This window comes from Anomaloglossus baeobatrachus, chromosome 5, assembly GCF_048569485.1.
Source record: "Anomaloglossus baeobatrachus isolate aAnoBae1 chromosome 5, aAnoBae1.hap1, whole genome shotgun sequence".
Classification (NCBI taxonomy): Eukaryota; Metazoa; Chordata; class Amphibia; order Anura; family Aromobatidae; genus Anomaloglossus; species Anomaloglossus baeobatrachus.
Genome location: NC_134357.1, coordinates 96,902,058 through 96,928,172, shown reverse-complemented (window position 1 = coordinate 96,928,172; position 26,115 = coordinate 96,902,058). Strand labels below are relative to the sequence as shown.

Here is a 26,115-nt window from a genome sequence, read left to right as displayed (position 1 = left end):
CATCACAGTGCTGTAAAAATAAATCTTTAAAAAAATGACGTAGCGCTCCGCGGTATTTTTAATTCTCAGCGCAGATAAAGCAGACAGCTATGGGTTTCCACCCCCATCTGCCTGCCGTTACCTTGGTTGGCAATCAAAATACAGGGAAGCCCATTTTTTTTTCTATTTAAAAATTAGTTAAAAAAAAAATGACGTTGGGTCCCCCCATTTTTGATAGCCAGCTAGGGTAAAGCAGACGGATGTAGCCTGAAAACCACAGCTGGTAGCTTTACCGTGGTTGGGGATCCAATGCGGAGGTCCCCCCAGGCTCTTTTTTTATAATTATTTTATAAATATTAGTAATTACACAAAAAAAGTAGGGTCCCCTCCAAATTGGATCACCAGCCAAGGTAAAGTGGACAGCTGTGGTCTGGTATTCTCAGGGTGGGAAGGTCCATAGTTATTGGGCCTTCACAGCCTAAAAATAGCAGGCCGCAGGCACCCCAGACGTGGCGCATCCACTAGATGCGCCAATCCTGGCGCTTCACCCCAGCTCATCCCGTGCCCTGGTGCAGTGGCAAACGGGGTAATAAATCGGGTTGATACTAGCTGTAAGGTCACCTGACATCAAGCCCAGCAGTTTGTTATGTCATGGCATCTATTAGATACCCAACATCATAAACTGTCAGTACTAACAAAAAAAAATCGACAAAAGAGATTTATTTGAAAAAGCAGTCCCCAAAACATTCCCTCTTTCACCAATTTATTGTAAGAAAAAAAATAAAAGGGGTCCCACGACGACTCTGGACCGTCTAGAATATGGGGGGGAGACACTCAGGGAACGTATTTCCCATTTTCTAAGAGTGCTGTCACGCTCCACGGCTCCCCTGCCACGCTCCCCGGCTCCCCTGCCACACTCCCCGGCTCCCCTGCCACGCTCCCCGGCTCCTTTGCCAGGCGTCCCCCACTCCACGGCCTCCATGCTCCCTCACCTGTGTCCTCCAGGCAACCCGGTCCCCGGTCCCGGCGCCCATCTGCGATGCTGAGCGCTCCTGCCTCCTGTGCACCGCTCCCTGCTCTGGCTTCTGGCACTTGGGCATCGCGCATGCGCATTAGGGCGCGCGCGCGGTCATTGACCCTCTCTTAAAGGGCCAGCGTCTTCCAACAGGATATTGAAGATTCAGGTGCAGGGTATATAGGGGGTTCCTTTCCAAGTGGGCAGGCCTGTTCTTCGTGTTTGCTAAGCTAGGAGTCAGGTCTCCCTGTGCCATTATGTCGTACTTACCTATCTCTCTTGTAGAGCCGCTCCTGTCTCGCCAACCGGTCCTGACGGTTCCAGAACCCCGAACGGACTGTCCGCCATCTTCTCAGTTCCTACCGTCTCTGATCCCTGGATCCGTGTGGTGACCGACCTCCCCATTCCGCTGGTTTCGGACCCTGCCTGATATCATCTCAGCCTCCGAACCTGCGCTCCGTCACCCGGACTACCTTCAGAGACTCCGTGGTCCCAGGGACTTCTACACCCACTCCTCTGAACGGATTGTCCTGCTACCCATAGTGCTTTGGCTACCGGGCACCTTGCCCTCGGTGGGGTGCTTAGTCCAGTGGATCCACCTCCTGGGCCTACCCGTCATCCTGGTCCTAACAAGTGCAGACCCTTCATGTGAGGAGTGTGGGTGTAATGAATCTGCACTCACTCTCCCCTGGTCCACAGCAGCAGAGTCCATGTCGTAATGGTTGCTACCAAAGCTGCAATGCCCTGCTCATGAGGTAAGGGCATGCCTAATCAGGAGAACTATTCTACATTTCCAAATATTGGTATTTGCTGATATTATTGCTATTCCACATACTATATATTGGGGATAGTATCTGTAATACTACTGTATGTTCTGAGGATTTCGATTGCGTTAGGGCAATGACAACAGAGACGAGTTCTTGGTACAAGATGTTATATAATATGTCACCACGGTAGATACACAACGGGAATAAACACAGTAAAACAACACACAAAACGGAGCGAAGGGGATTCCCGGGGCCACGCACCGGACTCCCCCAGGGAGACCACCAGAGCGAACCCCTGTACAGGGACTGTCCGGCAATCAACCCCGGAAGGCCTAAATGTGCGGCAGCCGGTACACAAGGGGCAAGTGGTATAGTCCAGGAGTGTCCGTACGGGATGATTGTCCAGAGTGGTTACGAACCGGGCAGAGTGCTGATCAAAGACGGCAGACGGAGTCCGGGCACAGCTTGAAGAAAACCGGGTATGGTCCAGAGTCGGTCGGTAGTGTTTCAGGAGAATCCAAGGCAATCAGGAAGTAGAAACAGCAAAGCAGGAGCACACAGCAAGCAGTATACTCAGGCACTGGACTGGGCTGAGAGGCGGCCTTTTAAGCAGCTGGACAGGAAGTAGGGCAACAGAACCTTAAACTCCATGTTAACTGAGGGCAAGCTCATTCAAAAGAGAACTGGAAAACCTGGAAACCTGACAGTATCTTGGAGATGGTATACCCCTTTAAGTCCAGTTATCCAGCTGAATGAATACTTAACAACAGAGCTCGCTATTTAGATGTGTTTTCTTGTGACGTATAATGGACTCTCATGTTTGATAGTCATTCAGCAGGGCAACTATAAAAGCAAATCCCTCCATTTGGAAATGTAGTATAGCTCTCCTGATCAATTATGTTCCTTACCTCATGAGCAGGGCATTGCAGTAATAATAATAATTTATTCATTTATATAGCGTTATTAATTCCATAGCGCTGTATGTCTTTGGAGTGTGGGAGGAAACCGGAGTACCCGGAGGAAACCCACACAAACACGGGGAGAACATACAAACTCATTGCAGATGGTGTCCTTGGTGAGAATTGAACCCAGGACCTCAGCGCTGCAAGACTGCAGTGCTAACCACTGAGCCACCGTGCCGCCCATTTAGCTTACAGATGCATAACCACCACTCACTGTGTCTGAACACAGGAAGCTGAGCTGACAGCCACTCTGTGCATGCGGCAGCGTCTATTGTGAAGGAGAGGGCCGCGGGGGATCAATGCTGCATAGGTATCGTGGGACACCGGGGAACACCGGTGGGGTTATAGGGGGTGACCTGGCAGGGCCTGGGGAGGAGTTTTCTGTCGCATGTGTCATGGCACATGCGACAGAAATCAGAGGAGTAGGGTGAATGCGGCCGGCGCGCTGCTGTGCGCGCGGCCATATTGGATTTCTGGGAGGGCATCGGGGGGGCACTTTGGCGACACCGGGGGACCGGAAGGGACCGGGGAGGAGATTTATCATGTTTGTTCATGCCAGATGGGAGATAAATATTTTTTTACCGGCGCTGTCATTTACTGTAACGTGATCATTGGTGTACGGTGTATACCTGTGATCACGTGAGCGGGGACCGGAAAAACCGTCCTGAATCATGATCTCCAGGGTGTAAGCTAGCCCTGAAACCCCGGAGATTTTCTGATGCTGGGGGGCGCTATTCACTTATTTCTGCCTTCTGTTTATAAACGGCAGATCAGAATAAGGCTACATTAACACGAACGATCCATTTTTGCGGTCTGCAAAAAACAGTCCGTTCTTTTTCACGGGTGCATCCGTGTGGCATCCGTTTCTGTTCCGTAGACAGTCCGTATGTCATCTGTTTGTCATCCGTGTGCCTTCCGTTTTTTTTGTGTACTGCAAAAAAACTGAAGGAGGGTAAATGCATAAATTTACCCAGGATCCATAGCTTTATCCTACATGAGGCGGTCACATGTTCACTCCAGTGCCATTTTCTACTGCTTTTCACAGCATAGAGCGCTCTGGTGATTTTCTTGTGCTTGTGCACTTCATATCAGTCTTTTCTGTCATTATAATGGCAGAAAGACACATAATGTCCCACTCTCCTGCATTTTGTAATTTTGCACCCTTTGGTGCCTTTCATGTGGCACTAAGGGGTGCTTAGCTTTGTATTTAGCCAAAAAAATGAAAAAAAAAAAAATGACGTAGGGTTCCCCCTAGTTTTGTAGCCAGCTAGGGTAAAGCAGACGGCTGCAGCCTGCAGACCACAGCTGGCAACCTCACCTTGGCTGGTAATCCAAAACTGAGGGCACCCCACGCTGTTATTTTAAATTAAATAAATAATTAAAAAAAAAAAACACGTAGGGGTCCCCCCAAAATTGGATCACCAGCCAAGGTAAAGCAGACAGCTGGGGTCTAATATTCTCAGACTAGGGAGGTCCATGGTTATTGGACTCTCCCCAGCCTAAAAATAGCAGGCTGCAGCCGCCCCAGAAGTGGCGCATCCATTAGATGCGCCAATCCTGGTGCTTCGCCCCAGATCATCCTGCGCCCTGGTGCGGTGGCAAACGGGGTAATATATGGGGTTAATACCAGATGTGTAATGTCACCTGGCATCAAGCCCTGGGGTTGGTGAGGTCAGGCGTCTATCAGATACCCGACATCACCAACCCAGTCAGTAATAAAAAAAAATAGATGACAAACACATTTTTATTTGAAAAAACACTCCCCAAAACATTCCCTCTTTAACCAATTTATTAGAAAGAAATACAAATCCAGGTCTGGTGTAATCCAAGGGGTTGCCATGATGATCCACACTGTCCCAGTCAATGAAGAGCAGAATGTTCCCCATTGGCTGGGAGAGCAATGCAGTGACCTGAGCTAACAGCAATGGGTCAGCCCAGGTCACTGCAGGGCATGACAAGTGCTGCTGTCAGCGAGGTACATTACCTGCGCTGATCTCCAGCACACTGACAGCACCTGTCACTGAGTTCAATGACTGCCGCGTTCACAGCCAAGTATCGCGAGAGGCCCGTGACGTCACCGCTAGTCAGTCTCGGGTCGGAAGCGAGAGAAGGTGATGTGACAAGCGGCGGCCATGGAGGACAGTGACAGCACTGAGGTCGGGATGGCGGGACTTCATCACCACAGGTAAGCCGAGCGGGACCATGTGTGCAGAGTGTGTGTGTGTGTGTGTGTATGTGATTACATGCCGCGGGCAGGAGGGGGCGGAGCGAGCTGAGCGGGGAAGTGTGGGCTTCCTGCACGTAACTAGGATAAACATCGGGTTACTAACCAAAGCGCTTTGGTTGGATACCCGATGTTTATCTTGGTTACCAGCTTGTGGCAGGCTGCCAGCGATGGCTCCTGCACACTGTAGCTGTAAAAAGCCCTGATTTTTGCTGCTAGAACCGTTCTCGAACGTATCTAGAACTATCGAATTTTAGCAAAAAAGCTCGAGTTCTAGTTCGATCTAGGACAGCCCCAAAATCACTCGAACCGCGAACTGGAGAACCGCGAACAGCGCTCAACTCTAATGTGGAATAGGAAAAGTGTGTTATCCTCACCACAATGCATATTTCGTCCTTCATCAGGCAAAAAAAGCTAAAGGTAAAGTAAAAGGGTTATATGTTTGTTGGGTTGAGAAGAATCCACACTATACGCATTCCACATTTAAGTTTATTAAGTTTGCACATTGTACAGAGTTATGCTTTATATGTAATAGTCTCCTAACATGGGCTGTTGGATGTGTTAGTAGTTGTGTTCCCTATCTAATTATTATACAACTGGCTTTTAACATATTTATCCCTGTGTTTGGATTGTATGCCATTTTTTATTCTTAATTCACTTGATATAATTAATAAACATTATGAGAATTATATACTCATTGTTGTGAATTTTTTTCATGCCTTTTGTTTCTTTGTTAATCATTTGTATATTCAGAGTTCAAAGCTCAGGTTACTAGTAGTGTATCTTTTGTGAGAACTCTTATGCTTACTCTATTATCAGGATTAGTCCACTACAAAAGAATGTCCCCATAATTTGTTTACTTGGTTATTATTAATTATATATTAAAAATTGGTGACCTTTCGACCAAAAAATGCTTTTTTTTCAAGCCAAAGCAAAGAAAAAAACGACATATTGCAAAAATATACAATACAATGCTAATTATGCAAGAAGTCTAGTGCATGCTTTGTTCCCCTTAAACTTCCTTAAACTCTCACTGGCATAAAACATTATACGGACAAACAGATGCAAGTAATTAGGGCTACCAATGATACATTGAGACTCGTGAACCAACTGAGACGTTCAATGACTCAAGAATACAAAATTCAGCATTTGAAAAAGAATTCCCCAAAATTCCCAAACATTTTTTGTTACATTAAAATACACCACATAGGCATTACATTGTGTCAAACGGGGTGATGCGTGATTGATAAGGATGATTAAGGGGGGTGTTACATGCTACGATATATCGGGTGATATGTCGTCGGGGTCACGGATTCCGTGACGCACATCTGGCATTGTTTGAGATATTGTAGCATGTGACAGCTACGAGCGAGTGTTAACAAGCAAAAATACTCACCTTATTGTTGCTCGTTGACACGTCGTTCATTTTCATAAAATCGTTCCTCCTTCTTTGCGCCGGTGGTTCATCGTTCCGGAGGCAGCACACATCGCTCAGTGTGACACCCCAGGAACGACAAACTGCAGCTTACCTGCGGCCGCCAGCAATGCGGAAGGAAGAAGGTGGGCGGGATGCTACGTCCCGCTCATCTCCGCCCCTCCGCTTCTATTGGGGCGGCCGTTGTGTGACGTCGCTGTGACGCAGAACGTTCCTCCCTCTTCAGGAAGAGGATGTTCGCCGCTCACAGAGAGGTTGTTTGGGAGGTAAGTACGTGTGACAGGTGTAAATGACTTTGTGCGACACATGCAACAAATTGCCCGCGAAGCACAAACGACCGGGGCGGGTGCGATCGCTCATGTGATCGTACGATATATCATCCTGTGTAACACCGCCTTATGGGTCTACATGCAGAGTGGTCTGTATGCAGAGCAAAAGTCCCAGTTAACTACAATCCAAGAGACAATTGAAACTTACTGAAGAACGTAGGATACAAGTCTTGTAATGCCCGTACATAGTTATATTCTCCGAATATGCATACATTACAGCTTATTTTGAAAAGTCAACAAGTTTTACCCATACAATTTTATTATCCAATTTTGATTTTCTTAGTTTTGCTATTTGTTATTGAAACATTGTTGTTTTGCTAGCTTTCCAAGTGAAAACATACAGGAATATTTAAGCGCTTTCTGTTGCCTTAGAAACTGTTTTTCTTTTGTTTATGTAGCACATGTGCATTATACAGCAGTACTTAGCAGTGTAGCTGTGTATTCAGCTCTGGGTTCAGATGAAACACCTGAACTCTCCAACTCCTGCACCTCATCTGAGTGATTTTAATAAGTAATCTTTATCTGTTCCCTTGGTGAGCTAGCAGTCTTTCTTGTCTGAACAAGGACCTAGCAGTTCTTTTCTCTGTGAATGTGTCAGAAGGCAGGAGTGGAAAAGAACTGAGTAATAAGCCTGCAAAGAAGAATATTTATCTAATACAATTTATTACTGTTTCTTGTAAGTGTAAAGGTCTCAGGAATTCTTGCACTGAAAATTCTATTTTCAGACATAAATTGTACTGAGCCAAAGTGAACTCAACCTATACAATAATTGAGTATCCAGTGAGTTTCAGAAAAGAGATCATCAGTCATTGAAGACGACACCTAAACACCATATAATCAGTAGACAAACATATCATTTTGGATTGACTGCTTTATAATTTTAAAAAAATTGTAGGTTAAGAAAACACAAATTGCAATGGACACATTCAGTAATTCGATTATGATTTTAACTCTTACCTCATTGACTGTGGTGGAATAACGGCTCTGCATAAATTGTGGTGAATTATCATTCCGGTCCCTTACGACTACTCGTACTACATGGGTAATGATACTTCCAACCTTTAAATTCGTACATTGAATTTTGACTCCAAAAGTATTGATGGACATTGGAGGCTATAAAGAAGAAGAATATATAGTGGATTACTTACAAAAATCATTATTGTCTGCTTTTTTCACAATATTTCTTTAATATCTAAATCTCATACACAAAATATAACACTATTGGGATTGAGCATAGCTACATCATGGTCAGTATGGCTCATAAGTCTCATATATTCTTTAAAGAAACATGACAATAACTCTGTAATGGCATCAGATGGAGCATGCCAAAATTTGTGCAGAGCCCAACAGAGAGAATAAAAGGTTGAACTCCTTTTCTGTGAAGTATATAGGGGCTGCTGATAAGTCTTTGGCTTTACCCACAAAGAAACGATATAGGATGATGAAACTTTACATTTCTTCCATATACTCTCCACTGATTTCAACACACTTCTTACATCGGTATTCCAAATTCTGTAAGCCTAGCAAAAAGAAGGATTTTGGTTGTTCCTCAAACCAGGCATCTATAGCAGCCATGGCATCAGAAATGGTGTGGCATTTGGTACCCTTGATGTGTTTCTTCAGGCTTGGAAAAAGATGATAATCAGAGGGAGCTAGATCAGGTGAATAACGTGGGTGGTCAACCAGCTTCCAGATCCAGGTCTGCCAGTTTTGCCATGGTTGCTTGTGCAGTGTGAGCATAGGCATTGTCTGGCAGGAACAAGATTCCTTTGGACAGTTTGCAGCATATTTTGGCCTTCAGAGTTGCCTTCAGTTGATCCAAAAGTTCAATTAAATATCTTGCATTGATGGTAGATCCCTTTTGAAGGTAGTCCACTAGCAGCATGCCCTACTTATCCCAGAACACAGACTCCATCACCTTTGTGGCTGATTTTTTCACCCTGAACTTTTTTGGATGAGGAGAACCACTGTGCTTCCACTCATTTGACTGCTCCTTGTTTTCAGGTCTCATCCATAGTGACCATTTGATCCAGGAAGTTCTTATCAGTCTGGAACTGCTGTCAATTAGACCGGGAAGTTTTCACTCACTTGTTTCTCTGATCTGTTGTCAAATATTTTAGGACCCACTTTGCAGATCGCTTCCTCATGTCCAAATGCTCATGGAAAATGACACAAACATGTTCATGGGAAATCCCCATGATGTCTGCTATGGCTTTAGCTGAAACTCGATGATTCTCCAGTATGAGGTTGTGCACAGCATCGACGATCTCCGGAACAACAACCACTCTCGGTCGTCCAGGACATTCCTCATCATTGGTGCTGAAGTGGCCCATTTTAAAATTGTCAACCCAGTTCTTAACTGTGGAATATGAAGGGCATTGATCACTCAACGTCTGTGACATATCATCATGAATATCCTTCATGTAATTTCCTTGAAGAAACAAGAATTTTATCACTCCTCTGCTCTCAGTTGCTGTGAATAATGCATTAGACCCCGCCATTTTGTTTTCCCGCATGTGTAGAACACTGTTTACATAATGAACAAATAAAAAAATTTTGAAAACATATATTAGACACATAAGACTTTCATGTGATGTAACATTCGTTGCCATATAAACATAAAAAATCATAAAGCCAAAGACTTATCAGCAGCCCCTCATATATCTTATGTGGTATAACCATTATGCATGTGAAAAAAAACAGAACAACTTGAAAACCTCCCACTAATTTTAGCAGTGAATATATGGATAACAAAAGCACTTTCTTGAAAACATATGATATAGTGTTGTCTGAAAAATAAATCTTAAGTTAGGATAGCGTTTTATTTTCTTTAAATTTGAAATCACTTTACATGATGAGCAACTGCAACATGCGTCAAAGCTCCATGAATCAAATAATTGTGAATTAAATAGTTTCAGTGTTGTCACATAGACTTATTGAAAACCTGTCAGTGGGTCTTCTACCAAGAAAATTAGTGACAGATTTGGGAATACGTGTGCCAAGCTTATGGCCGACTCTTCAAATCAAAAGCTTCATATCATAAATGAAAAGGCACTTTTCCAGTAACTAATAGAAAATAGTTATGTTCAGCTACAAAACAAGCTAAAGTTAAACTTTTATACAGTAAAAATAAACTTGAAACTTCTCTGGTTTTGCTTTTTCCAGTGAGGACAATTGATTACTTCTTGCTCCTAAATTGTATGATGGCTATTCATTCTAGAACCATGGAGGAGTTGCTGTGTACAAGATCATTTAGAGAACTCAAATTATAGAGAACAACTGTCAAACCATTAGTGAGTCAGACAGGTAAAGGGTTTGTCACACAAAGTATATTTAAAACAATAGATCTTGGATTAATAATAATAATAATAATAATAATAATAATAATAGGTTCCCCAATTGGATGTGTTAAAAAAAGTTTTCTTGTACTGAGATAATCTTTTTAAAGTGCTGCTGCTATATACTGTTATTTGCTCTGACATTGTCATTGCTGTATGTCCTGAGGAAGGGGCTGAGTCCTCCGAAACGCATTGACCTGTATCTTGCAAAATTCATTAAAGCCACTGAATAATTTATATCCCTTTATCTGAATGGTGAATTGCGCAGCAAGACACGTGGTTTCTTTTGTATATTTTCCTGCTTGATCTTTCCGGGGCTGTTCCACAAAGCCAACACGCGATTATAGGATTTGTGACTGACACAATCCCTTTAGGTGAGTGTACCTGACTTCTATTGTTTTTGGTTTTTATCTGGTAAGACTATATTGTGCTACCTCTCCATAGCTTTTTCCTGACTGACTTCATTTATGATGAGTTCAAAAGACTGAAGAAGAGACAGAAACACTTGTTCCAGTAATCAAACAGATAGCCAGGGATATAAATTTCCCCACACAAACAGCTATTGGTCTTTTTTTTTTATCCTGTTTCATTTGTAGACTCACTTATCATAAGTAACTTATAGTTCTTTCCCTGGCCAGGAGCTGTGGTATGTGCCAACCATGAATTAGAACAGATGATCATGGTTTTAAACAGCAAATAGAAGTACACAGAAGTGGCCCATTTATAAGAAAGTCTCAACACAGTGAAACATTTTTGAAACATCCCATTTTGAAACTAGTTATTATTCGTAGACCTATTTACCAAAGGGTGCTTTGTTTGAAGGACATTAAGTAGTTTACTATTAGTGATAAATACATTGATTTAAGTGGAATTAAATTCACCTCGAACGTTGATAAATAACTTTTATTCTCCTAAATATAGATTTTTGTTTTCACAATTTTCTCTGCAAAAACGTAACAAAATGATGGCTAGCTTCATAGCAAAAAAGAAGAGCAGAGGGCACTCACAGAATGAAAGAAGACTTGTCAAAGCGCCGGCTGCCGGTTCGAAATAGCTGTCACTTCTGGGTGGTCGGTCTCTCTCCCCTCTGACCTTTTATGCCTGTTTCATGAAAATTAAATACAGGATTTCTGCTTTCATTCGGTCAGTGCCCTATGGTCTTCTTTTTTGCTATATTGCTTCTCAGTTTTCCTGTGAGGTGCACCCCTTGTGGCAGTTCCACACTAGCGAACGTTGGTCTCGTTTATTGAGACAGGTGAAAATATGCACTAATTGCCGGCTTGAAGCTGTGCCCGGTTTTCCCTTCTTTTTTGAATGATTTATAGTGGCTAGCTTCAGTTACCAATTTTTCAGTAACTTTAAGGGCCAGGCAAGCAGTTAAAAAAATGTATACTCTCCTCACCGCTCATCTGCTCAGCCACCCATATAAATGCTGTCCAATTATTCACAACTCTTTTCTCTTCTGCATGCATACTCTTTAGCCACTTAATTTCAGGTTTGTCCTGGTGCGATAAGGCTTATGGTGTCCCATTGTGTTTGTGCCATTGCAACACTACAATGTGCATCGCTAACGTGAAGTCATGGCATGCGCCCACTCTGACATTAAAGGCCTACTTACATCAGAAAACCTGAAAAGGAGTGAAACAGCCAAAAAGGATAGGCAGGAGGGGGAAGGTAAAAAGAAGAGGTGCAAGTGACTAGATGGCAGGCTACTAGGGCAGCAAAACAGGTGAACGGTGATAAAAGTATTGTTTTCTTTTTAATGTGATAGCAAAATAGTGGCCAAGTGGAAACCATCTTGCAGAATTTCTAAAGAGTGAATTGTGCAATATCCATATTTTGGAGAATATAAATTTTTAAAAATGTGAGGTGAATTTAATTCAACTTGAATAAATTGCCTCATCTCTAATTGCATCAATTCTCATTATGTCACCCCAAGTTGCCCGGGTGTTTGATCCAGATCTGGCACTCAAGAAAATAAAAAATAAAGGAAAAATAAAGAAAATAAGAATGAAGCAAGCTCTTCATACTTACCCAGCCTCTGGCCCGGCTGTGCGCTCCTCCCACGATGCTGTGCGCTGCTCCTGTGGCCTCCCTGGGCCGCTCATTTCATATGCACAGCTTTCCTCATCCACCGGCCAGCCTGGCGTCTGTGATTGGTTGCAGTCAGATGCGCCCCCAGCCTGTGTGACACATCTTCCTGTATCCAGTCACCGCTCATAGCGGCTCATTCATTCTGCACTCTCAGCAGGCAGTCATGCTGCTCTATGGCTGCTCGCTGTGATATTCACGTGTAGCAAAGATGAATTGTCGTGGGACCTCGTGTGGATTACTTAGGACCTGCAGAGGTTTGTTGCAGTTAATAAAGTGGTGAAAGAGGGTAGGTTTTTGCATTTTTATTTCAAACAAAGGATTTTTTCATTGCTTGTGTTTGTTTACTTTCATTTACAGATTAATGATGCAGGTGTCATAGATGCCTGCCATCATTAATCTAGGGCTTAGTGGCAGCTGTGCACTGTTAATAACCCCTTATTACCCTGATTGTCACCGCATTAAGGCATTCGGGACGAGCCGGTAAGGCATCGGGCTTGTCACATCTAATGTTTGGGACCTTCCCAGCCTGAGAATACAGTCCCAGCTGTCAGCTTTATCTTGGCTGGGTATGAAAATTGGGGGACCACACATCGTTTTTTTTTTAATTATTTATTTAAATAATTAAAAAGAAATAAAAAAAAAAGCCGCATGTGGTTCCTCTAAGGCCGTGGTCACATTTGTGAGGGACCTGCACGAATCTCGCATCACATCACCCAGCATGACTGTACACCCTCCTGACAGGAGCAAATTGGCTGCATGTAGTTCTATACAGCTGCACACTCGTGTCTGGAGAGCAACAGGCTGTGCCGGGTGATGCGATATGAGACTCATGCAAATGTGACTCCGGCCTTACGGTGTGCTCACAAGAATCATATGACTCACACGAGTCTCACATCGCATCACCTGGCAGCCGCACATTGTCCGGACACAAGCGTGCAGCTGCATAGAAATACATGCAGATGCATGCTCCTGTCAGAAGAGTGTGCGACTGCCGGCTGATGCAATGAGATACTCACACAAGTATGTGAGTTCAGCTTTATTTTGATACACAGCAATAATAGAGCCCTACAGCTTGGGGCTTTATCTGTACTGGTATCAGAATATGGGGACCCTGCACTGATTGTTTTATTTATTTATTTTTATACCATGATTCTCACCCACCAACTGGCCGTCCTGGTGCCTGTGATTAGTTGCAGTCGGCTGACACGCTGACACTCAGGGTGGGTGCACATCAAACTGCAACCAATTACATGCGCCATTTGGCCGGGAAAGCAGTGAATATTCAATGAGGGTTAATTGTCGGCTCCAGAAGGGAAAGTGTGACCTGGAAGTAGCTTACAGCCATGACGAATGTTCAGTGAATACACTGCGCATACTCTTACCCCCATATCCCTTCTACCAACATTTTTAATCTCTGTATTCTGGTTCCCATAGACTTATATGGGTACAATATTCTGGACCGGATCCTGATTTTTTTCTAAATTCAGCAGGTTTTCTATGAGTTCGACCAGCTCTAGACATAATACTCAAATATCATGGTGAACATCATAAAAATTCAAATACCCAAATCCATGTTTTTCCGTTACCTCACCTCTCCTAAAAAATGGAATAAAATGTTACTGATAGAGCCTAGCCTTAAAAAAAGTCAAGCCCTGGCAAAGATGACTTAGTTTTGAATGTTAGACAATGGCCATTCAAACCAAATCTTTATTTTTAACAGTAGTTAAACATAAAAAAAATATAAAATTGGTTTTCTTTTACTCTGTCTTGCAGAATTAAAATAAGCATGTCAATTATACTGCAAAGTTAACACTATAACAAAACATGAGCAATTGCTTTTTTCCCTTATCACCCTGCAAAACATGTCTTTATTTTGTTTTATTTTTTATTTTTTATATGAATCACAGAAAAGAATAAAACAAAAAGAGGAAAAATGTCAAGCAGTTATATAGAATGCAATATACCCTATTAGATAAATTATAAAAAAAACAAGTTAGAAGTAATTTTTAGACATGACAAAATGTATACATTTCCAATTTTTAATATATAGGTCAGGGTAAGACGCCGTATAACTCGGACGAGAATCGTACGTCCCGGACTGGACGGCGGCCCTCCTGACCCAAATGTGGCAGCCTCATATATTTCTATACAGCTTTCACGCTCAGGTCAGGAGAGTCGCCAACTAGTCCTGGTATTTTGATGCAATTGTTGTCCATGTTATACTGCCGTCTCACCCCGGCCATAGAAGAAGCCTATAATTTAATGCAGCCAACAATATAAGGAATTCACATACAGCAGAGAATATAGCATGTGGCACTAAAAATAATGGTTTAATAACCCCCAGTAAAAAAAAAAATGGACGTTACGTTCTTGTGAAGAAGCATGCGATACATCTATTTAGCATTCTCTTACACTTCCTTAAAAGTAATATCTATGGCTTGTTCATTAGACTTACATCTCTGTCCAAGACTCTCCCAGTGCTGTTGAGATATAACATCTGTTTAACAGGATCTAGTATCACCCAGTAATCCACATTTTCTATCAAAATAAGTTCTATGGTAGGAGAAGGGCCTCCAGCTGTCCCTTTGATTTGCATATTGTCCACAATTATTGTACCTAAAAATAAACAAAAGCCATGTTATATAATGCATATACACTCAGTCATATAATACAACAATGTACACATAAAGCAATAGTGTAAAGTACATATATATATATATATATATATATATATATATATATATATATATATATATATAACTGTCTTGTAGACAGTTAATATAGAATATACACATACATATAGTACAGACCAAAAGTTTGGACACACCTTCTCATTCAAAGAGTTTTCTTTATTTTCCTGACTCTGAAAATTGTAGATTCAGATTGAAGGCATCAAAACTATGAATTGACACATGTGGAATGAAATACTTAACAAAAAAGTGTGAAACAAACTGAAAATATGTCTTATATTCTAGATTCTTCAAAGTAGCCACCTTTTGCTTTGCACACTCTTGGCATTCTCTTCATGAACTTCAAGAGGTAGTCACTGGAAATGGTTTTCGCTTCACAGGTGTGCCCTGTCAGGTTTAATAAGTGGGATTTCTTGCCTTATAAATGGGGTTGGGACCATCAGTTGTGGTGTGCAGAAGTCTGGTGGATACATAGCTGATTGTCCTACTGAATAGACTGTTAGAATTTGTATTATGGCAAGAAAAAAGCAGCTAAGTAAAGAAAAATGAGTGCCCATCATTACTTTAAGAAATGAAGGTCAGTCAGTCCGAAAAATTGGGAAAACTTTGAAAGTGTCCCCAAGTGCAGTGGCAAAAACCATCAAACGCTACAAAGAAACTGGCTCACATAAGGACCGCCCCAGGAAAGGAAGACCAAGAGTCACCTCTGCTGCAGAGGATAAGTTTATCCAAGTCACCAGGCTCAGAAATTGCAGGTTAACAGCAGCTCAGATTAGAGACCAGGTCAATGCCACACAGAGTTCTAGCAGCAGACACATCTCTAGAACAACTGTTAAGAGGAGACTTTGTGCAGCAGGCCTTCATGGTAAAATAACTGCTAGTAAACCACTGCTAAGGACAGGCAACAAGCAGAAGAGACTTGTTTAGGCTAAAGAACGCAAGGAATGGTCATTAGACAAGTGGAAATCTGTGCTTTGGTCTGATGAGTCCAAATTTGAGATCTTTGGATCCAACCACTGTGTCTTTGCGCGACGCAGAAAAGGTGAATGGATGGACTCTACATGCCTGGTTCCCACCGTGAAGCATGGAGGAGGAGGTGTGATGGTGTGGAGGTGCTTTGCTGGTGACACTGTTGGGAATTTATTCAAAACTGAAGGTATACTGAACCAGCATGGCTGCCACAGCATCTTGCAGCGGCATGCTATTCCATCCAGTTTGTGTTTCGTTGGACCATCATTAATTTTTCAACAGGACAATGACCCCACACACACCTCCAGGCTGTGCAAGGGCTATTTTACTAAGAAGGAGAGTGATGGGGTGCTACGTCAGATGACCTAGCCTCCACAGTCACCAGACCTGAACCCAATCGAGATAGTTTGGGGTTAGCTGGACTGCAGAGTGAAGGCAAAAGGGTCAACAAGTTCTAACCAACTCTGGGAACTCCGTCAAGACTGTTGGAAGACCATTTCTGGTGACTACCTCTTAAAGCTCATCAAGAGAATGCCAAGAGTGTGCAAAGCAGTAATCAAAGCAAAAGGTGGCTACTTTGAAGAACCTAGAATATAAGACATATTTTCAGTTGTTTCACACTTTTTTGTTAAGTATTTCATTCCACATGTGTTAATTTATAGTTTTGATGCCTTCAATGTGAATCTACAATTTTCAGAGTCATGAAAATAAAGAAAACTCTTTGAATGAGAAGGTATGTCCAAACTTTTGGTCTGTACTGTATGTGTCATATAGCGCATACACATACAGTCATGTCATGTAGCACCTAAGTATACTGCCATGTAATATATTTCTCTGATGTACACATATAGCCACAATAGTAACTCCTTCCCAAAATGTGACACACATATATCACAAGTTGTGTATGGGTAAATGGAATAGGCTTAGGAGTAAGTTTAAGGTTTAACCGTCACAGCTGCAGTGACTCTACATTGTAGCACCATATAAGTGTATGAAGTCTTCTTGTGATACCAACACTGTTGCAAGTAAAAAAAAATCCAAATGAGTGGCGGACGCACTGCTGTAGGTATAAGCAACTTGACCCTCTTACACTTCTATAGGACTGTAATGTAGAAATGGCACCTAATGAACGTCAATTTCACTATGGCTATTGTCATCAAAGTTTCTTTGTATCCCTACCATATTTCACCTCACCTTTTCCCAATATAAATATATATATATATATATATACAGTATATATATATATATATATATATATATATATATATATATATATATATATATATATATATATATATATATATATTTGTCTAGTCGTGTCTGTAAAAGTTTTATCAATCAAAATCTAATAATAAAGGGGTTGTTCACTACTCAAACAACATCTTCTAAACCAATATAGTTCCCCATGTTAAATAGTATAAGCTATACTCACCTTTCGTGCTGACATTGTCCCAGCAATATTGGAGCCTGGTCCCCAGGGGCTAGCGTGACATTGGTATGTAACCTCAAACACTACAGCTAGTTAGCGGCTTCTTCACTCTCACTTCCTTTTGGAAAAACTAACAACCAGAAGAAGAGAGCTGCTGTGCTCCTCTGACCTTCTCCTGCAAACTATTGTCCAAAGGACATTAGAGTAAAGTGGCCTCAAAGTCTTGCTAGCCCCAGGAGGCCAAGTGCAAGTATCATTGGAAAGGCGCCCGCACTGGCAGTGAATTTTGGCTGATATTATTGAACTTGGGGGAACATAAACTATAGTGATTGAGGATGGGTTGTCCCAGTAGTGATCAACCTCTTTAATGAACCCAAATGATGAGTGTCATAAAGAGAAAAAATTGAAAAGTCAAAATTCTCATTATTCAGTCACCATACTTCCCTCGGATCTCAGAAATTGGTTAAAGAAAAAAAATATTGCCAAAGTTTAGAATGATTTTTAACTGCTAAAATATGGTGTATATAAATAAAACTATGCAAATCTGGTATTGGTATAATCATACTGACCTGAAGAAATAAGCTTCTAGTCAGTTTTTGTTTTACAATGAATGCCATAAATTCTAAACTAAACTAAAAAAAGATGGAAGGAATAAAGTTTAAAAAAAAAATCTATATATAAATATATATCTTAGAAAAAAAGGCAGGAGAAAAAAACAAAAAGCGTAAAATTGGAAATTTGCCCAGCCATGAATGGGTTGAACACATGCACATACATCTATGATATATATAGTACATAAATGCATATACACATACGCCATATCATAGAAAACATACACATCAAGTGCTCAGTTTAAAAAAAATCACATCTGTAACATAAAAAGTGAAGCATTTGTTCTTTTTCATCAAAGCTACTATTATGTTTTTTTAAGCAAAGTACAAAATAACAGAACATTATCAAAGTCTTTATACACTGTTCTGCCTTAAACAAAAGGAATATGTTCAAGGTGAAAAGAAATATGTATTCATTTTCAATGATTTTAATATCCCTGTATAATTTTTAAAGTTGTTGCTCTGTTACTTTTCTCTTCAAGTTTAAATAAATATAATTATTGTATCTTTCAAAATGATTAGTATATACTCAAAGCCTTTTTGCATTTTTCCAAGTGAATGACATCCTTTATGTAAACTGGTATATTATACATAATTTATATTTCATGAGGCACCACTAATTAACATTATAAAGTGGTAATACTTTGTCCCTGACCCATCAGAATGTGCCTCTTTTCAGGTACCACAATATCCAGATGGCTCTAGATGCAGATGCTTGACATTGAATGCTGTTATTTAAAGGGGAGTCTGTCAGCACGTTTTTGCAATTTAATTTAAAGACAACATTCTGCAAGAATTGAAACATAAAATTCAGGGCTGCCTATCTTATCAAGGTTTGATCTCCTTTTTATTTGCTATGTTTGGTTAAGTAAAAGGACCTCTCATTGCTCAGACCACAATGTCACGTGCTTGGTAGCTTGGTTTCTCTGCATACAGAGACCTGTGCCAGGTTCAGGGCTTGAGTCTCATTCTGTTTGGAGACTCTTAATATTTAATGTCTTTCTTTACTTTTCTGCTTCTAGGGTTAATGTCAGTTTTACCGTCCAGCAGCTTCTGACTCCTGTCCTCAGGTGCTTCTGGGTGGTGACCACTCCCTTCCCATATGCTGTATATGGTCATATCTCTCAGTAGAGGGCACCAGTTATTCTGATCCATTCTGAAGCTAGGCTTTGAGGAGAAATGAGATGCTGTAGCGCTTTTCGTGTGAAGCGATGTAGGCTTCAGTCCTGGTGTCTGACTGCAGCCGTGAAGATGGGCTTTATCCTTTTGTTGTTTCCTCTGTTTGTCGTAACTTCCCCTCTTGTTGTATTATTGTAGCGGTGGGACTAGTGATGCTCACCTGCCAGCTCCCTAGCCACTGTTATTACAGGGTCTCTCAGGGCTTCAGGTATCCTGCTCGGCATCAGATACGGAACTTGTATAGGGATTGACTAGGAGAATAGGGTATAGCTGCAGGAGAGTGCAGGAGGTGTTCCATTATTCCTTTACCTAGCAGCAGGGCCCATCATTGTTATAGTGTCCCCAGTGTACCCTTTGTTGTGGTGAAACCCCTGCTCATTCTTTGTCTTGCCCCATGCTGGACCTTTCCCAAGTCCATGAGTGACAGCTGCACCCAGTAATCTAAGTGATATATAATTGGATTCAGTATATATTTGCGTAAATTATGCTGCTCTCAGATGAGGAAGCCTGCTGACAGATTCCTATTAATCTAAGCACTACAAGTACATCTAGATATTTCTCAGAGACTCCTAATTTAATGTCCCCCTTAGCTAAATGATGTATGTTGATTTTTAGCTCCTAGATGCATTAAATGTATTTTTCCCAATAGTGGACACAGTCAGAAGAGGACCTCTGTGCAAGAACAGTATATGGGCCCCTAACAGTCCAATAACTCGTCATAATGCACAATTTTTACCTTTGGAGATAGATATAAGCCCTTTATCTCTCGGGATGCTGTATAGCCACCCAGGTTAGCACAATATTATGACTGCCTCTGATACTCACAGATAGAAAAATGTATTTATGGGGAATTTAGTTTACACGTCTTACACACATGTGCAGTACTGTCCAGAGCCTCATCACTGCTGGAAATCCCAAACCAGTGTGAGGAGGCTCGAAATTCCAGCACTCGTGGCAGTGATGAGATGAGAACTGGATTGCAGAACGTGAGGAACCAAAGGGCCTGAGAGGTGAGCAAAAAGTTTTATTTTTCTTATTTACATCTTATATTTATTTTTCTCTTGGTTCCCTACAAGGACCCCATGGTATAATAAGGTATAATAAGAAACTTTAAATTTGCAGAAAATTGCTTTGCTGCAAATTGAATTTCCTTAACAAATTCACGTGATCTGGCAAATTCTAATTTTGTCAGATCTGATTATCACTAATACTCACTGAACTTAATATTAAGTGTAAGACCACTGTAATGTATTAAAATCTTCCATACACTGCAGTATGCACGAGACTGAAGTTCTCCCTAGATCAAAGGAGAAATTGTATGCAGTGCTATTTAAGCATAGTAAGTATCATACATAAATGAAGAGCAATTGTCATACCAAAACGCGTTGTATTTGACACACAAAAAAATTAAAGAAACCTTTTTAATTAGGACATACTTTCTGTTTTCTTCACGTATCATTGACATCCACCCTATATTAGAGAGCACAACCATGGGTGATCAAATCCTATAGACTGGAGTATATTACACAGCTTAATGTTATTATCTATGAAAATAGAAATAGCATAACTAAACTTATTTTCTATAAATAAATAATAAATAATACAATAAAATCTAGCATTGCACTAGGACCAATGTTATTCAATTATCCAGACTCTGGATGAGCAAAAAGTCGTAGCATGCTGAGATTGTCAGCAAGAGCCGTGCCACTCGCACCTATACAAATCTATGGGTGCGAGTGAAACATCGGACTACACTCGGATGTCATCCAAGGGCAGTGCAATAATCGCATCAGCTGACAAAGGAGGAGATGGGGAGATTAATCCCACCCTCTCCTCCGCAGCTGTGATCCGATCGCAGGATCAGATCACAGTTGCATGACACTCAGCTCACACTGACAGCACAATGAGAGCCGAGGGTCATAAGCATATCAGATCTGATGCTCTCACATTGGATACTATACGTTTGTATGAATCCAGCCTTAAATTAATCATATCATATATACCAAGAAACACAATCAATCATAGTCTCAATTGCAAGTCTTGGACAAATAGAGATGGAGAAGGTGTACATAGAAACAACAAGTCTTTATGTAAAGTTAAGTTCATACAATGTGGACGTGTTAAAGATTCCATACAAAAAATCTGTAACAGTTTTCAGTTCAACACATCAGGGGGTTTTGCAAAACGCTTTCCATATGAATAGGTAAAAATGCATAAAATTCAGAGCATGGCACAGATTTTGAAATCTGCAAAGTGTTCATAATTTTACAAAGTTTTGCAGGTTTTACTGCAGTTTTTACCCTATGCGAGGCAAGGGGTAAAATCCACAGCAAAAATTCTTTGTAAAGTCTCAGTCAGATGTTGTTTTTTTAAGTTTGTGTTCAATCCATAATTTTCACATGTATCTATTATTGTTTAAGGGGCTGTTGATATGTCTGCATTTTTGCAAAACTCATGGAGACAAGTCCCAAGATCTTCACTTCCCCACATAGAATTTTTAGAACACCAATTGTAAGTAATGGGGACATCTACAGTATCTTCATTGAATACATATCTTAATCATTAAGCCCATTATTTGAGAATAAAGTGAAAAGGCAACCTAGAAAAAGAACAGGAATGAAAAATAGGGTCTTGTTTGTGGCAAAGGTGAGGTAAGGAGAAAAGTTACCGGCTCCCTGTGGTGGTTGTGTGTTTCCAGAACCAACTTTGAAGGTATCGAATATGGTTTCTGCAGAACCTCTGGATAGATGACGAGGATGGAGGAAAATGGGGACTAGACCGTGTAGAGAGACATAGTCCCCATTCTCCTCCAGCTTCTTCACTACTGACAATAAAATATTAATCAATGAGTAGAAAGAAGCAGATTTTTCTGATAAGATATATTACAAAGATGCTTGTTTTCACATTTACTATTGATTTACAAAACAAAAATTAAAAAATGGTTTTCTCTCATCTCATTGTCGTAACCCCCTATGGATTTCTACAGAGGAAAAAGTAGTGGAAATAAAATGTCTCTATAAACTCTATTTGCCTCGAGTATCGAGTAATGAAAACTACAGATTCTAATTTTAAAAATATATTACATAAAAATCTACTATTCGCTATTGTTTCATTAATCAAATATTGAACTAATTACTTATAAATCTGTTTCTGTCTTTAACAAGTACAATCTTCTAAAAAATAATACTGAATACAAGCTAAAATATTTACCTTTGCTACTTTCCAAATACAGTAAATTTTATTCTTTTCACGCTCAGTAAATTCTCATTATAAAGTGAGAAATTTACATGGGCAGGATCCCACTTTATTGCTTTGTATTGCGGGTTTTCTATGCCCAGACGTGTGCTTTTATGGCATATGCCATTATCTTGATTTATTTTTAGTTTTATTTTTTCAAAATTTCACATAAACTACAAAAATATAAAGCCACTTATATGTCAAAAGAAAATAAAATTATTTAACTATAGGATGATTCATACTCTTGAAAATTTTGGATATACTGAAGGAGACAATGGTCCTTTTTTATTGATGAGTAGAGATGAGTAGTTATGGGCGATCCCGATCTGTAAAGATCGGGGATCGTACCAATCACATAGTGATCATGTGCACGATCCAGATCACGAGCTTTCCTGGGAAGCTCGTGTTACAAATCAGATCCAGATCGGGACTGTAAAAAGAAAGCACATTATTAAAAAACATTCTGATTTTATTTACAGGTCCCGCAACGTGTCATGCAGACTCTGTCTCCCGGCTGCTTCTGCCTCTGCGATCGATCATTGCTGTGCCACTTGGTAATGAACACTGGACTTACAGGACCTTCAATGACATCATACCCATGTGACCAGCTGGTGTGAATGTTGTACAGACATTAGCTTACAGACTGGTCACATGAATATGACGTTTTCAAAGGTCCTCATAACTTCTGGGGGTATTCACTGCACTGCTCGTCACTTGGCAGTCATCAGCTATTTTTGGCCGTGTTCGTGGTGACGTCAGGGTTCACCCGAGTAAATGGCTCATGGACTCGATTGAACTTTGACTGTCACAGTGCAAGTGTCGCATCGCATCAAAACGCACAATCTCCAGACAGGAGTGGTTGGCTGCATGTGTTTCCATGCAGCTGAAGTGCTCCTGTCCTGAGATCAGTCCATGCAGGGTGATGTCCATGTGAGACGCAAGTGCAATCATCCCTCACTGTCAGCCTACTTTTTGCTCTGTACAGAGCGATGTAGCAGAGCTGACTTGGCTCTTTTATGCTTCTCACTGTGTATATACTGTGTCTGTACAGAGGGATGAAGCTGACAATGCTCTACCTGTGGATTACGTCAGAATAAGGATTGTTTTATAATAGAGATGGAGTCTCTAAGTTTTTTGTTTTATTTCCAATAAAATTGGATTCAATTATTTTATATATTGATAGATCAGAAATTTCTGATTGCAGCATTTTTTAATGTTTTTTTTTTCATTTTTAATGGGATGAAGGGGGTGATCTGAATTTTTTTTATTTTTTTCAGATTTTTAAGAACTTCTACAAGTTCCCTTAAAGTAATTTAAGCTGTCATTGACTTATAGTTTCCCTTATTTAGAGCAGTTCATCAGAAATCACAATCTCCTATGAATGCTGGCTCACAGTCAGTGTTCACAGGAGAACAGTCATCACAGACATAGGGGTCATCAGCTTACTCGTGGCTGTCAAAACAACCCATTGTCTCATTTTTCGAGATCTGGAGCTGTGATAGCTTAATTTTTGCATTTTAAACTAATATTTTTACTGATTTAATTTTTGTATATATATATATATATATATATATATATATATATATATGTATAGATATATATAGATATATATAGATATATATAGATAGATATGTATCTATCTATCTATCTATATATATATATATATATATATATATATATTTATATATATTTGATTGCATCCTATAGTACTTTATTACAATTTAGACAAAAAAATGTAATTCTAGCATTCTACATTTTTTTTGGTTATGCTGCTTCCGATTGGATTAATATATTTCAGATATTGATGGATCACACATTTCTGAGAGCCACAATATCAAATGTGTGGGGTTTTTTAATAGTTTATTTTCAATTGGGCAAAAGGGAATTCATTTCAACTTTTGTGGTTTTGTTTTTTTTCTTCATATTTTTTTTAAAAAAAATTTTTGCACTTTTTAGTGTTTTACTAGCCCCTTTAGGGGACTTGAAAGTACGATCATCCGATCGATTGTGCCGTACAGAGCAGTGCACTAGTTCTGCCAATGGAAACAGGCCCTGATGCACTTCCCACAAAAGTGTGTTAAATGCTGCTGTCAGAGATTGAGAGTGGGATACAACTGGTTACCATCAGAGACCTGCCCCGCAACTGTTAGGGGCACATATTAGCTAATTAGATCAGCAACATATGCAGGAAAAGATGCAGATTCGGAGTGTGAGTCTGTATCAAAGGCAGAGACCCAACCTTTGATGTAAATGTACATTACAGGTCGTGAAGGAGTTTAACATCTCAATATCTACTTAGCATTTGGAAATTCTTCAACTTTTCATTGTAGATATTGTAGATATTAATTTTATGGTTCCTTCACATAAATATATATCTACAGTGGGGAAAAAGAGTATTTAGTCAGCCACCAACTGTGCAAGTTCTCCCACTTAAAAAGATGAGAGAGGCCTATAATTGACATCATAGGTAGACCACAACTGTGAGAGACAAAATGAGAAAGAACATCCAGAAAATCATCTTGTCTGATTTGGCAAGACTTTTTTTGCAAATTATGGTGGAAAATAAGCCTTTAGTCACCTAAAAGCATGCAAGATTTTTAAGATTTGTGTCTACAACAGACCTGTAACTTCTTCTTTAAGAGGCTCCTCTGTCCTCCACTCATTACCTGTAGTAATGGCACCTGTTTGAACTTGTTATCAGTACAAAAGACACCTGTCCACAATCTCAAACAGTCACACTCCAAACTCCACTATGGTGGAGACCAAAGAGCTGTCGAAGGACACCAGTAACAAAATTGTAGCCCTGCACCAGGCTGGGAAGACTGAATCTGCAATAGGCCGGCAGCACGGTGTGATGAAATCAACTTTGAGAGCACTAAAAATAAAATGGAAGACATATAACACCACTGATAATCTCCATTTATCTGGAGCTTCATGCAAGATCTCACCCTGTGGGGTCAAAATGATCAGAAGAAAGGTGAGCAAAAATCCCATAACCACACTGGGAGCTGGGACTCAGGTCCTGCAATGCCAGATGTGTTTCCCTGCTTAAGCCAGTACATTTCCAGACTCGTCTGAAGTTTTCTAGAGAGCATTTGGATTATCCAGAAGAGTATTGGGAGAATGTCATATGGTCTGATGAAACCAAAGTAGAACTGTTTGGTAGAAATACAACTAATTGTGTTTGGAGGAGACAGAATGCTGAGTTGCATCCAAAGAACACCATACCTACTGTGTACCATGAGGGTGGCAACATCATGCTTTGAGGATGTTTCTCTGCAAAGGGGCTAGGACAACTGATCCATGTACATGAAAGAATGAATGGGGCCATGTATCGTGAGATTTTGAGTGTAAACTTCCTTCCATCAGCAAGGACATTGAAGATGAAATGTGGCTGGGGTTTTCAGCATGCTAATGATCCCAAGCACATGCCAGTGCAATAAAGGAGTGGCTTCATAAGAATCATAAGGAAAAACCTAGAGTGGCCTAGCCAGTCTCCAGATGTCAACCCCATAGAAAACCTTTAGAGGGAGCTTAAAGTCCTTGTTGCCCAGCAACAGGCCCAAACCATCACTGTTCTAGAGGATATCTGCATGGAGTAATGGGCCAACATACCACTAACAGTGTGTGCCAACCTTGTGAAGACTTACAGAAAACGTTTGACCTCTGTCATTGCCAACAAAGGATATATAACAAAATATTGAGATTAACTTTTGTTATTAACCAAATACTTTTTTTCCACAATAATTAAAAAAAATCAAAAAATCTTGCCAAATTAGACAAGGTGATTTTCTGTATTTGTTTTCTCATTTTGTCTCTCATAGTTGTGGTCTACCTATGATGTCAATTACAGGCAA

The 26,115-nt window shown here is 40.5% G+C and overlaps 1 protein-coding gene across 1 annotated transcript in view; it reads right to left on the bottom strand.

The window, feature by feature from the left end:
* The window catches only part of PCDH15 (protocadherin related 15), a 2,365,808-nt gene that overhangs the window by 1,717,262 nt on the left and 622,431 nt on the right, over positions 1-26,115 (bottom strand). The window contains exons 5-6 of the mRNA XM_075348720.1: positions 14,599-14,759; positions 7,669-7,824 (exon numbers count right to left, since the gene is read on the bottom strand). Of these exons, the coding sequence (XP_075204835.1) occupies positions 7,669-7,824; positions 14,599-14,759 (317 nt within the window). The remainder of the gene's footprint in view (positions 1-7,668; positions 7,825-14,598; positions 14,760-26,115) is intronic.